Below are 15,378 nucleotides of genomic sequence, written 5' to 3' on the forward strand. Positions count from 1 at the left end.
CTCCCATACACAAGTGCAAAGACTGCACACTTGTGCTGTCCTGATATCAGATTTTCACTTATCCGTAAATATCAAAGTAATGGCAGCATCTCAACATCATTATAATAACATGAAATATTCATCTTTAACATCTGTATTTATATTTCCGTGTAAAATTTCACCTGTTGATTTGTTGTAGCACCAGTGCTGCACTAGATGGGTAGGGCATGTAGGGTTGAAGGTTTGCCTTGATTTGAAACATATTACTTCCCAGGAATACATCCTTCTTTGCCTAGGATTTATTGTCATACGTTAAGTTTGATTTAAAAAACAGAACTGCAGATATACTGCAGTCATGCACTCTTATCTTCTGATATCATTATTTCAACAATTTCTCCTAAAAGTGCAGAGTTTTTTTGAGGATATCTTCAGTTTTAAATCTGATTATCTTTATAGTGCTGACCCTGGTTTATAACTGCTACAGACAGGGAAGGGATGCCCACTGCATACAGCCACTTTGGTATGTTATTTTGGTGCTATGAGCAACTGGAGCATTGCTCATTGACATTTAACTGTAACCTCAGGGCGATCCTCTGCTTCACCTGTTTAATGCTGCTCTGAAGTCTGCCTTACTGCTCTCATTCAGGTTGCTTGTTGAACTGAGGTCGTGGTTTACATTTACAGTATTTGCACTCAAATGTGTTCATTTAATCTCAACAATATTTCAAATATTTTACCACACATGGATTCAGTATCAGTCCCCATGACACTTCGACGTGGACTGGAGTTGCAAATTACTGATCTTTCAATTAGTCAATGACAAAATCGTCCATTTTGATCATCCATATTGACGGTGGTCTATGTGGAATCTGTCCATCTGTATCTGTCATATCGACCAATCGATTGGTTGAAGAGCAGATGGTATTTCAGTCAACCAAGATTTTCTTTGGTTGACTAATTACAAAACAGCCATAGCCCTAATATACAAAATATAAGTCTCCTTCAAGTGGTTCCATTTTATCTTCACCACCCACAATCTCTGCTGGAGGAAACAGGAGCAGCTAAACCCGACTCACATCTACAGTGGCCCCCATGTCTGTAGACCTCATAGCACAGAGGTGCTCCTCAGCTCTGGCGGCCCCTCTGGCAGAGCTACAAAGCCTCTGTGACTCCGTGACTCAAATATGTTGTTTTGCTAACCTCCTCCTGGCCATCACAGCAGCTCTGCATTCTCCTTCACATCACGTTTGAAAATATGGCAGTCGTCTTTACAGAATCCAAAATGTCCCTGCAACAATGAGTGAACCTATTTGAGGAGGGGATAAAGACTTTTCCTCCAAAAAAAAGAAATGCTTTGTTCAACTGATATTTTGTTGGCAAAAAGCCGGAAAGGTTGTAAATTGTGAATGTCCCACCCCCTACTGAGTGCCTCTTTGTGTGTGTGTGTGTGAGAGAGAGAGAATAAATAGAAGATAGAGAGGGAGCAGGACATTTTTCAGAAAAAATAAATACAGAGAACAAATATTCTTCTAAAAGTAAAATGGCAACTGTAAGCGACCTGCCTCCTGCACATTAATGAACACATCCATGCATAATGTGCACTCAAGTAGGTTCACATGCAACCACACACACACAAACACACACTTACAGATGCTTTATTATAGATTTTTACACATTCGAGCCCAGCCATCTCTGATCAGGAGTCTAACACATACCTTGCCTCTGTCCCCCAAGGGTGCTAAAAGAGAGAAATTATTGGACTTTCACATGTTCACCCAGGGGTCTTTAGTCTGCGAAATCATAGCAACATTTAAGGGACTTCACCTTATCATCATCGCCCTGTTGTGATGTATCCTCTGGGGGAGCAAAATGTGCTTAATTGCAGTAGCGAAGTGTCACTGGTGTTCCTGTGTGTATGCGCGTAAGCTCTCCTGTATCACCAAGGGTTACAGGGGTCATTTGTTTTCCCTTTTCTCTCGCCGTTTTAATTGATGATCATTCATTGTTTCATGCCAACACACTGTTATTAAGCAGAGTTCATTATTCTAAAACAGTAACACTGGGGAAAAGAGGGCGTCTCATGGGAAAAACGCTGTTCTTTACGTGCTTTACACAAGGTCACAGTGGAAAAAAAGGCACCCCAGCTTTGTTATGAAAAACCCATTAAGCTTCATGAAGATTCAGTTGAATTTATTTTAGTCGTAAGTCAATGCAACAGAAAAAAAACAAGCACTAGGTTGATAAGAATGTGTCTCAAAGCCTTTGTATTCTGAATGCAGATGAAAGGCATATAGGACTTTAGTAAAATGGTGAAGTCTCCCTTCCAGGACTACTGTTTTTTAATCTTCATTATTTTTGCAATGAATCGATTATCTGCTTATTCCAAAACATGTCAGAAAGCAGTCCTCACAGTGATAATTACCATTTAACCCAGTATATTTAAGGCTGATGGGAATGCCATTCATTTTGCTGGTATTTGGTCATAAACGTGGACAAATTAAAGCAGAGGTATTTCATTTCCTCTATGCTTCATAAAACCAGAAAATTATTTTCATGAAAAGTGTAGGAAGCAGGGGAAGTTTAGTTTTTAGCTGCAGCTGTGGTTGCATGGCAACATTCACTCAGCTAATGTGTGTGTGTGTGCATATGTATGAGATGGAGGGAGATAGGCCGAGGTCTATCTTGTGGTTATATTTGGCATTTACGTGCTGCGTTTGTGCTTATATTCTTTTATAAGTGCATGTGTGTCTGTTTCAGGGTGCGTGTTAGTGCTTCTGTTAGACTGCTACTTGTTCAAGCATTTTAGGGGGAAAAAAGGGCAGAAAAGGGAAAATCAAATCGCTTTTCAGAGTGGCTTCACAAAGCAAGCAAAGCGCTTAGACAAGCTTGCCTCAACCCAAAATAGATCGGCCAGACCACAGTTCTCTCTTTCCCTCTCCTTCTCCCCCCGTCATGATGAGAGAGTGCTCCCAATGAGGACTGTCTCCCCAACTTTCTCTGACTCATGGCAGCATAGGCGGGTTATTAATAATTTCAGGGCTAGCTTTATGATGAATTTTTGGTCATTCAATCAGTGTTGGGTGGGGGAAAATGAATGTCTGCTGTAAGTAGAGGGGAGTTCAATTCCAGCAATCTAGAATCTTGTGTCTTTTCCACGATACAAGATGGAGGAACTTTACCTATAGCTTTTTTTTCCTTTTCATTTAATCATTATTTTTCCAGTTAAGGCATTGACTTTATTTAAGTTTAGACACCAGAGCTAGTCAAGAGTCAAGCTCAAGACATCTGCAAGAAGTACGACGTTAATTTGTGCTTTTGAGGGAACATTTTGAAAAGGACTAATAAGCTTATTGGTTTTATTACTGATGGTTAAATGAGAGGATCGACATCACTCTGATATTTGTGAGTTCAGTATGAACCTTGTTGGGAAAGTTACTTTTGAAATATTATAGGTTACAGATTATGAGACTAATGTAACTAATTGCTTCAGCAAAGTAATGCTATGCTGACTTATTACATTTGACTACTACTTTGATAACAGATGTTTTAAACCAGCCAATAAAGCAGGAAAGCATGAAAAACATACATTTCATTTTGAATGCGTAACAAATGAATGGAGCCTGTCTAGACAGCAACAAAAGGTGATTTCTTTAATGTGCTTTATTGATGTACGAGGGTTTTCTTTAATAATGTATGTAAAAGATTAGAGAGGCTGCTTTCAGTAACTGGAGATGTAATTGTGCAGTTATGTGACTGTATCAAATATGGTGGGACATTTAAGCAGCAAAACTAAAAACTGTAGTTAGAAACTTGACTGACAGAATGAAACTTTTGGCTCAGAATTAATCATGAGCTTGTTTACTCCAAACAATTTCACTGTATGAACCTGGACTGTGTCTGTGTTTGACCTTCCAGATGTGGAGAAGAACACAGATCATTAGTCAACATTAAATCCTAAACCGATCCTATCGGCATGTTTGGAGATTTAAATAATTAGTGACGTTACGCTGCCGTGCTTTGTGCGTTAATGCGCCTAGCGTCTCTCTTAATAGGGAGAGGTACCTGTTGTTTGAGCTGACTTGGGATAGCTGCAGGTAATTCATATTTTTCTCATTAATGATGTATTATTTAACCCATCTGCAACCCATTCACTATTAATCAGAATGTTAATTTTTATGACCCGACCCGCCCCATTTGTGGATTATCCGCGGTGCCTGCAGGTATTACTGCAATCTGTGCATCACTAATTCAGATGTAACACTTTTGTTATCACCAACATTTTTATTAGTAACTGTTGTTTAATTGCATATTGTTTCTAAGGGATTTCAATTACAGTTATTTTGAAAAAATGCTACTACATGTAACCAGTTACTCCCTCAGACCTGAAGCTGGAGAAAGCGGCTGGTTAGCTTAGCTTAGCTTAAAGACCGGAAACAGTGGGTAGCCAGTCTCTGTGCAGAGGTAACAAAATGCACTTTCCACCAACTCAAGACCAATTTATACATTATATCTTGTGCTTTTTTTTACACAGAGCCAGGCTAGATGAACCCCCGTTTCCTGTCTTACTAAGCTCACTAGCAGCTGACTTGAGCTGCAAATTGGACAGAGTCGCAACCTTCTCATCTAACTGGGCAATAAAGCAAATAAGCATATTTCCAGAATGGCAGACCCCCTTCAGAACAACACATGGATGTTCTGCAAAAGAAATATGCGGCTCTCCTGCCACTCTGTACAAATCATTATACCACTGTGCTCACTGATAGTCATTCATCAGTTGTAATCTGTTTTATTCAAATATTTTTTTATTCATCTCACCACATTGCACTAAACTCATTTTTCGCACCTGCAAAAATCAAGGGCACACTGAACACTCTTCAAAACTGCTCTCATTGATCGTCAAGGTCCAGACAACAAATAAATTAGTTGCAAGTGGCCGGCGTGATTGTCTCTGGACCTCACTCTCCTCCTACTCAAGTGTAGGTCGTTTTGGAGATGTCACTTAGGCCGTACATCATCCGACTGCTCTTTTACCTAAAGCTGTAATTTCGTCTGCTCCGCTCTCCTTCCCGTTACACCGCATGCTGTTCAGTTGGCTCATCCAGCCCCTGATTAGGCTTGTTAAAAGGATTCATTTAAAAACTAGCCCACCAGGCCTCAGGGTAGAGGGATGACATCAAGGTTCTACTAATGCAGCGTTTGGATCCAAAATGGGATTTCAGACTCAATCTTGGCGCCGGACTCTCCTCTCTCATTCCGAACAGCTGTAGCGTGCTGGAGTGATATAGCTTTTTAGTGTGGCAATGTCTAACATGTACGCACACATACACACTCTGTCCTCTGCAGCAGAACAGATGTGATGCTAGGTTTTGACTACATCAAGCTGCCATGTAGTGTTTCTGGGTTAAGTGCAGAATATGTGGAAAAGATTTTTTTGTTAGCAAGGCTTTAGCTATTACATGCATGCTTCTGATGTTAAGAAAGAGCATGTCTGTGTGTTGGCATCTATATATTTCATATTGCCTCACAGCCAAACATACACACACACACACACACATGCATGAGTCTTTCCATTCCTCAGAGGCACCATGACAACACAGTTTGCTTAATACACAAATCAATATCTTATTTTTCAGCAGTTAATGTTCTTCACCTTACACTGCATATTTTTAGCCCTGCTGGCGAGATCACAATCCTCTAAGGATGCCGATGTAAGTTGCTTGGTTCAAACCACCTTGGTCTTGCTGAGTACAAGAGGCTAGCAGCAAGCCCCCCATTACCTGTTAGCACTGAGGTTTTTAAATTTGTTAAACTGTTCCCAATCAGTTCACTGTGTTAGAGTCTTTTTATACTTTCTCATAAAAACTCCTAACCTAGTAGACAAAGACGAGATGCTTCTTTTTCTGGATTTAGCTAGTGTCCTGCATTTCAATATTGTTAAGCCAGTAATGTTAGTTAAGATTATGAAAATTTTGAAGGAAAAAAGTAACAATTTATGAACGAAAATGCATCTACAGTCTCACTGAGAATTAGACAAGTGGAAACAAAGGGCTAAATGATACTAGGAAAACAATAAGAAATATGAGAATGAGAGCAATAAAATGTGTGGGCGTAACATTATGTTACATCATCTTATCCTAAATTGATACAAAGTCTCAGGTGGATGTTCATGGCATTGGTACAGTTTTCCATGTTTCAGAATAATAGGACCAATTCTTTTGCATACTCCAAAGAGTATCAGTGATTTTTTTGTTGTAGTCTAAACTAAACCGTCTTCATTCTTTGTTGACTTAAACTGTAATCATACAGTAACTAAAGATTATCTATACATTCAGAACATTGATAAAGCATTTTTGCACGCAGTGAAACCCAAGACGAAAAACAGATGACGGATGAGAGACCCGGCCGAGGAGCCACAGCAGTCGGGGATGGGGAGGGATGAGACGCACGTTTGCATTGGTCTGAGATGCTGGGAATTTGGATAGAGAACATTTAAATGTATGAAATGTGACTACAACTAATATGTACTTTAAGAAAGAAGAAAACTGATCTAAAACTAAATCAAAAATTAACAATGCCAGTATCAGCTGAGAGCAAATATATTACTCTCATTCAAAATAAAATACATATAATTTATTGCTTTGGACCCAAGAGGTTGATTTACACTCTGCAAATATTTGTTTGCTATTTTTTGGATGGAAGCCCTCATCTTCCTTATGTGTGCTGCCACAAATACTGTACAAATGAAGGCTAATTAAAAACTCCTTCTGTTGGACTGCACCTCAGTGTCTTCAGTAAATTTCATAGCAGAATGCATTTTTGTGTAGAATTTAGAAGGACACTCAGAAATACTTTGGAAATGGCTGTTTTTTTTTGCATCACAGTATGAAATCCCAGCATGGCTCCAGAACACTGCAGATTTTCAAAGGACAAAAATGCACTGTACCTACCCCTCCTACCAAGCCTGAACCACACAATTTATGAATATCTAAGAATTTCATTCAGCAGATTTAGACTCTAGGAAGCAGCTTTTAGTTGTATTGCAATCTCTTGAGCAACAAAAACAAGAATAATTCTTAAAAAATGTATGAAAAAGCACCTCTCAGACATCAGAGCAAAAGATACAAGGAGTAGAGGAGGAAAAAAATGTCATGTCTGCCTGCGTTGTAGCAGTGCTGGACATTTGTCAAATGGCCGTGTATGGCAGAGCAATTGTAATGTGCTGAGGAGCGGGAGGAGAAATAATAAAGCATAGGAGCATGTCAATAACATTACGTTGTATTAAGCCGTACGCTCTGCCACATGAATCCATCTTCTGCCACAGTCAGAGCTTTCATTTCACTCTAGGGTGGCCACACATACATTTTAATCAGCCATTTGGCTGGCCATGCTGACAACTGCTCAACAACAGAAGCTGATAAGGGTGATGATAAATCATAGCACCACTGGTACAAGCTTTTGGTTTGTTTCTGAGGACACCTGCCAATTTTAGATTTTTCCCACTATTCATGAGGCTATTCCAAGAAGCAGGATTACTGTTTCCTCTCTTCACAGTCCAATATTTTGTGCGATGAATGTAAAGAGATTGGACTACATCTTGCATTTTTGCATGTATAAAAATTTACACAAAAAATACTATGCAATTTAATTCTAAGCAAAAAGTTATTTTTTGGACCAAATGTGTAGTCGTGCTTTCTGGAAACTTCCTTGTCTGTGCTGTGAATCCTGTAATGTTTTCTAACCTTTTCTGCAGATCCCTCCAGGCCTACAAAAATAAGAATACTTTCTTGTGTCGGGGAGGTTTGGTTCAGTTCGTTTTTTGCTTTGTTTGTTTAGTTTCACTATGTATAAGAGTGGCAATGTACATGGTATCCCGGGCACTGTGCTCTGGAGGCTGAGCCACAGGGACGCTTGGAGCAGTTTGTTTTAGAAAAGAAGTAATGGAGTCAACTCCTGCTTTATTGGGGGACTGAGACCAGTTTGTCCTCACAAATTCTCTCGCATAATATTTGAGAAGCCTGCGAAACACCTAGAATGTTTGCAGCTGAAACCAACTTGTTTAAAACTCTAATAAACTTCAGAAAGTCATCCCAAATACTTGAGATTCACACTTCTTATGAACAAATGTATATAATATGAAGTTTCAACATTTTAAAGATACAGTGAATAACAGCAGAAGAAGCATAAATAATACTCTATGCAGCCCTAATTATTGTGGATTTTGCCTACAAAAAGAAATTTTCCTCAATCCTAACCTCACCATGGACCTGTGTGCACAGTGACAGCAAAGATGTTGCACCTGAAATATTTCATTAAGCAAAGCACAATTATTTTTATACTGAGTTTTAAATTAGAAGATTCTTTATGGTGCCAGTAAAGAAGCAGCTGTATGGAAGGCAATATACATGACAATGCAAGACAACAACATGAAAATGAAATTAAATCAGTTCTGTGGCAGCTACAGCTGTGACAGTAAAAGCCAGGCCCTGTTTGATGAAATGTAGGTAACTAATGAGCCGCATACACTTAAGAAGGAAGAACAACAGAGAATTGCAACGTCAAATCATTCGCAGTCTTTGCGCTAGTTGACTTCACACATGGTACCTCAGTGCCACAGTGGTCTGTGCAATTACATAAGACATCCAAACAGTGTCTTCAGCTTCTTGCAATGGAAGAGTTACAAAGGAGAAGGAACTGACAAAGAGAGGAAGCAGGAAGAAGGCTGCGAGGAGATGATCTGCAGAGATGGTGGGTGGGGTAGCATGCAGGAAGTAAACATGCACACACACACACACACACACACACACACACACACACAAACAGATTGCACATATACATAGAGGAGCTTACATGACAAGTCATTATCTGGCATCACCCAGAGAAGACAGAAGAGTTGCAAGAGGGAGGAGGGAGTTGAGTAAGAAGGCACGAAGGAGAAAAGAACAAGCAATGTAAAAGAAAAAGGAGGAAGAGGAGGAGAGCAGTGGGAAGGGGGGGGTGTGAAGATGATGGGTTTGGTCTTGATCTCTCAAGTGCAGAAGACATGACAGACTGGATATTGTTGGCATGCATTTTTAAGCAAAGGCATCTAGTGTTCAGACGTCCTTCCACAGATCTGCAATGACTTCTCCTTTCTTAGTAGAGTTTTATTTATAGGTATAAACATGGTATACCACTAGTGTATGACTACTGGCTTTAAAGTAATCGCACTATAGTAAAGCCAGAAATGGGTAAAGATTAGTGGTCTCAACACCTTATTTCTTTTACCAATAAAAAATAATTAACAAGAATAATAAGCACTTGTCCAGTAAAACATGTACTAAAACAATAACTGTTGCTTTATGTGCTAAAAGAATCTATTTCTCAAGCTAAATAAACCATTTAAAAAGCCATTGGATAATCTGAATGCATTGTCACAAAGCTGAAAACTGGGGGGACGTTTTGGAGTTACATGGTTTTCACAGGCCAGCAGGGTGATGGAAGTTAGAAGTTCTAATAATATGCATATGTTCATGTAAGTTTAAGAGTCTGTGTTTGTCCGGCCATCAACATACCGACATACCAAACAGACAATCACACAAATATAGAATATCTAAAGAATATTTAATCAGTATATTCAATGTCGTATTCATAAAATCAGCAAGTCAAGGGCAGCACAGCCAAGATGGAAAAATAACTGGTTATAGATAATAGATAAATCTTAGTCTGTTATGTTTGCTTATGTGGTTCTGCACATGCATGTGGTTCTACTGTAATGGTGCTCCCGTGCCCCCCATGTTATGTGGTCATTCATCAGTGCATTGTTAGTGTCCTATACTCATTTTTTTCCCTCAACATATTCACACATAAACACAAGTTATGGAGGAAAAAAGTTACAAGGGTAAAGATTAAATAAATAAACGAATCAGGATGGGAAGTTTGAGCAGGTTATAGGACAACTATAGCTCAGGTAACTAAAGTTGCACAAAGTTTGTGATGTTATTTGTTTTCCCCTAAAAGATACACGCTAAAGAAGAGCACGTCTTTATACAGACACGCATTTAAAATGGCTACATACTGAATGCACACAGTCATTCTCTCCATCTGTGGCCATGGCCACCACAGGTGCCGGTGTGCGGATGAATCCTGATAGATCCCCATTACCCCGAGTGTGACCCCTTGCAGCTCAGTTCATTAAGCCAGCCACCAAGTGTTCAGGACTCAAGTCCAGATTTAATCACAACTTCCATCCTCTTGCCAATCACAATTAGATCCTGATAAGACTCTCCAGGATGGCACCCGAGGGCCTCCACACACAGGCAAAGGTTAATTTGTGAGCAGCAAGGGCCCGGCTACAGGGCCAAAGGTCACCTGATTGAATACATGGAGAATGTGTGTGTGAAAGATGGGGGAGGGTGCTTGGCAGCAATTACAAAGTTCATCAGTATTCATGCGTTTCATTCATGGCTAATGGGTACATTACCTTCAAAGAGTTGTGCTGATAGGATATGGCCCTTAATGGGAAATAGCTTGTGGGTACTCTTTAGGTAGCGGAAATTTACAAGTAATTTCTTCACCATTGTCTCTTCACACATGCAGTCACGTCTGTGAGCTGCTCAGCACCACCGCAGTGCTCCTCCGTTGGCACCTGAGCAATTCCACCGGAACTGTTCAGGGTAAACGAACACACTTCTCCTCTGCTAACATTTCAAAATGGTGGTCTGCATAGCCAATGTAGTTAAAGTCAGTTAAACTGAAGTTCCCTTAAAAAAATGGGATCACATCATTTATTAATGTTAATGCCCCCCATGTCTTCAACCCTGTCATTTAAGTGAGAGTAATTAACTTTTGAAATATTAAATAAAATTGTACTCCTACAAAACAGAGCAGTAAAGAAAACCCTTAATCAGTTCAACACACCCAGAGGTTTTACCTTATATGGCCTGGTGTGACCAGGAACTAGTGTTAGCTAATGATGGCTGACTGGCTTGTCGCTAGCTTTTTTGTGTAACTGACTTTACTATGTGATCTTCTTGGCTTTACTGTTCCACCACAATTGAACATGTCCCAGATAAATGTTTCAGAGGTTTTGTAACAAATGTAAAACAAACAACTGACTTGGAAAATTAAGGAAATTTCACTGTGTATTTGTCCTGTTAATGCCACTTGTGGCCATATTGGCTGCCGGACAGTAAAATGAATGTTCTAGCCATGTATTAAAGTCTTACTGTAGATTAATACATTGCACAACTAGAGTACGTGCACTTGTAGTGAGGCCCAGTCCCTCGAATTTAATGTTCGTCCTGCGCCCTGCCAATTGAGCTACAAAGGATTATGAAATGTAACAGAGCTATGAACATGTGAGGGAGGACAAATGAAACAGAGGAGACAGACTAGTTTATTCTCACCCTGTTTATGATTTCATCTCTCTGACCTCGCGTTCTGTGGTGCAATGTCATTTCCAGGCCAGCTGGCAGCGGGGACATGTGAGATTGTGACGCTGGACAGGGACAGCAGCCAACCACGGCGGACCATCGCCAGGCAGACGGCCCGCTGCGCCTGTAAGAAGGGCCAGATCGCTGGAACTACAAGAGCCAGACCTGCCTGTGTGGACGGTAAGAGGAGGAGGGGGGGGCAGGGGGGGGATCCCAGCTTAGCCTGCTCTCTTTAAGGGGGCCACTTCAGTGAGAACCACTCAAACATGACCATGTTTTTCCTGAGGCATGTCTGACTTTTACATTGAATGGTGGCGGTGCTGAAGCAGACGAGGAAAATTAAGTGTAAAATGTAGCCATATCATAGTGTTGAATCATGTCATCAGTCACAGGGCAATTGGAGTTTTTTAGTCGGGGCTTAAGGTGGATAAACCTACAATGTGGATCAAAGTGGATCACAAGGCTGTCTTTGTGATGTTAGCAAAGCCTGCAACAAATCAGTTTACAGTTGAATCATTTTAAAAAGTGGCTGCAGGGGGTTTCTAAATCCCCCACCAACAGATGGGCTTATATTTCATGGAAAAATGACAATATTTGTGGAACAGTGTCCGTTTCAGTACTGAGTGCTTCTTTTTAATTAATATAATCATTGTTAGAGCTTAAACTATTAGTTGATTAATAAATTGAAAAGTAACTGCAACTATTTTGACAAAAAATGGATAATTTAAATTTTTTTATAAGCAAAAATACCAAAATCATACTGCTTCTATCTTCTAAAATGTTAATAGTTGCATATTTTCCTCCACACAGTTGTGTAAAGATCACTTTTCCTGTATGACATGCCAATAAAATCTCCTGATAAAACTAATATATTCATGATCCAAGAAAATCAGCCCAGTTTTCAGCTTCGTGATAATTACTTTTTCATATGAACAGTTTTTAAATGGTGCATGTAGCTTAAGAGGTAGAAGAGTTTCTGTTGTACAAAAATGAAAAGAGATGCAAGTATGCTAATAATGTTGTGCTTTGTGTACAGAGGAGAGAAGTTTGCATAATTCAGTTGAAATCATATACATTTTTTTGAGTGCTTGAAGATCCAATAATCGCTAAAGCGTATGTCATGCAAAAGAGCCAATAAAATCAAATGGAATGGAAGTTATTATACTGACATTTAAGGTGTGCTGATTGATTCAGAACTTCAGCTCATGCATTAAGTAACGCGCAAGAAACCATTCTACCTTAAAAGTTGCTGGTGGCTGCTGGTAGACGTTGAGTGGCACGGTGATTTTCCAGTGTATAACTAGCTAACATTAACCAGTAAAGTTGAAAAGGCAGCAAAGCATCCTTTCATTTTTTGGAACAGCAAAAAAGGTCAAAGTTTAAGATGATGACAGATGAAACCCTGCTTGGCTCCAGGCCCATGCATACCTTCCTAACTTTCCAGATGTTTGGCGGACAGTCGTGTAATATTCTAAGCATGATGAAACAAACTATCATTAAGTTAGTCTAATATCTGACAGTGTGGTTGGTTATAGTCCACTCATTTATGTAAACTTGACACTGCAGTAGTTACATAACCTTCGAAACGAGCCTCAACTGCACTACTGGAACAAAAAGCACTAGACCTCTGGGCTGGACGATGGTGTGATTCTGGGTTTTCTAACATCTCTTTATGACATCTTCATTGCCATCTCTCTGCCTCTTAGGGTGCCTGTCACTGAGTCTCTCTCTCACATGATGTGGCCTCTAGCCAGGGGAGGGAGGGGAGGTTATTTGCGCAGGTGAAGTCAGCATGAACAGCTCTGTTAGTTAGGAAAGACCTGCAGTGAACCGTACCTTTGGATGTCTTGTTTTGCCTGAGATGCAACGGTGGCTTCACAGTTGTGTCTCTGATTGGAGGGGCTGCCTATCCTCAGTGCACTGTTTGACTGGTTTTACCTGCTGATCGTACGAGGAGAAGGCTTTCCACCAAGCGTGAGAGGACAGAACCTTACACCTGTGTGTGACCTTTTGTCCAACTTCAATTTCTTCCTGTGGCGAAACTGCTTCACAAAGAGATTTGCGCACTTTTTGAGTCCTAGAAAGAAAAAGCTGCTCTTGACGACATCATGACCACCTGCACTGTGGAGTCACTTCGCTGGTCTTACTCATGCCTCTTTTGTCAGAGAACAAGTTGGATGGATGTTGCATAAACCCACAGTATACTGATGATATCAGGAGGCATTTGTCACCACGTGGGCTCTGCGGAGCACTGTGGCATTTTGTGTAGGCTTGATACTCCTCATGTTTCTGAAGAGAGCTTAAGCTTATCAGCTGACTTTTCAGACACCTGCGCAGTTGTTGAGGTTCGCAGTACTACCGGACTTGAAAATAAATAAATGAATAAAACAAACTGCAAACCTAAAAAAATGTTTTATATATCCTGTTGCCAGCGAAGAGCTTTTGTTAGGGTGAAGTTAAGTCATTGTAAATGACATGTAATGTTTTATGGCTGCTGTCTTTTAGTTTTTACTGCTTTTAATGACTTACCTAAAATAATCTTTTCATTTAACATTACATTTAATTTCATTACAAAATAATCAGAGAATACAAGGAACTCTTAATCTCAATTGCAGTTTTAATTTAGGTGCAACAATTTCCTATAATCAGTCCCCATAATTATTTCATTTTGAAGTACGAGTATCAGGCATAAGTGGGTGGGTGGTTATTTGCACAGCTGCTGTCAAAAAAGAGGCAATAAGATTGAATTTCAACCCTCGTGGTGTCACTGCTCACTCCCAAAGTTCAAAGCCATACAAGCTGATTGGAGACTCATAGGTGTGAATGTAAACAGGATTATCCTTCTAGTGAACTGGCCTAACTGTCCAGCTTTGGACACAAATCAATATGGAAAGAAGTAAGTGTACTGTATGAGTATGTATACCCATCAGCAGGGGGATTTACTGTGTACTAGAAAAACAATTGCAACTAACATGCAGCCAGTCATGAAAGGTTGCCCTTTCTTCATGTTGAAGCAACAGCCCCTCAAAATGTCTGTGTGCATTGTTGATCCCCCCCCCCACACACACACACACACACACACACACCTTTATTGCTGTTCATATTACAAAATCCCACAGCTTGACATTACTGCCATGCAAATCTGAGATGCTTGTCTCTGCAAATGCAATCTTATTTGTCTATTCAGACTCAGGCTCTCACTTTAGGGACAGAGAGAGAGAGAGAGAGAAAGAGAGAGAGGGGGAGAGTGGGGGAGAGAGAGAGAGAAAAAGAGAGCTGACATAAAAGACCCCAAAGGCCGCAAATGGGATTTCAATCAGTTTTAATCTACTTGAGTCCTTGAGGTCTACTGTCTGTTGTAATATGCCTTTTTTTCTTGGCTGACATGATCTGTGTCCTTCATGCTTCAAACTCTGCATCCCATCCATGCTGGATAATCCATAGCTCCATCAGCCGTCCCACCTGGCTGTTCCAGGACGGTATGTGGTAATGAACAGAGAGAGAGAGTGCTGTAGTGCCGCTGATCCTGAAGAGTCAACTCTTTGTTGTTGTGCACTTCCCGTCTTCCAGTTGCTCTGTGTGTGTTTATTGCTTTGAGGAGGTGAAAATGAGAGATAAGCCGTCGACATGATAAGCTTCTCGTAGCTGCGCTGTTTGATGCGCGAGTCTCTAAGACGAAAAAAGAAGGAAACAAAACCTTCAAGGAACACATCTCTACGGAATGAAATGCTGTTTCTGGTCTGACCCCCTCACTTTCTGCATTTCTCAGTTTTTCCTCTCTGCTTCTGCTCTTTTTCTCTTCTCTCTCTCTCCACTGTATATCTGCGATGGCTCTACAAATTTGAGGCCTATATTGGAGCCTAGTGTTGTATAAGTACACCCTCTCTCATCTGCAATTTCATGCTCTTGAGCCTTTTTACCTCTGTGCTTGATGACTTTTAAGAGAGCTGATATTGATTCTTATTAGGAGGGTGGGAGACCGAGAGAG

The 15,378-nt window shown here is 40.3% G+C and overlaps 1 protein-coding gene across 1 annotated transcript in view; it reads left to right on the forward strand.

The window, feature by feature from the left end:
• tafa5a (TAFA chemokine like family member 5a) overlaps positions 1 to 15,378 on the forward strand; it is an 81,889-nt gene that overhangs the window by 24,124 nt on the left and 42,387 nt on the right. Inside the window, exon 2 of the mRNA XM_070854089.1 lies at positions 11,421 to 11,570. Coding sequence (XP_070710190.1) covers positions 11,421 to 11,570 — 150 coding nt within the window. The remainder of the gene's footprint in view (positions 1 to 11,420; positions 11,571 to 15,378) is intronic.

Source organism: Pempheris klunzingeri, chromosome 22 (genome assembly GCF_042242105.1).
Source record: "Pempheris klunzingeri isolate RE-2024b chromosome 22, fPemKlu1.hap1, whole genome shotgun sequence".
In the NCBI taxonomy this organism is placed as follows: Eukaryota; Metazoa; Chordata; class Actinopteri; order Acropomatiformes; family Pempheridae; genus Pempheris; species Pempheris klunzingeri.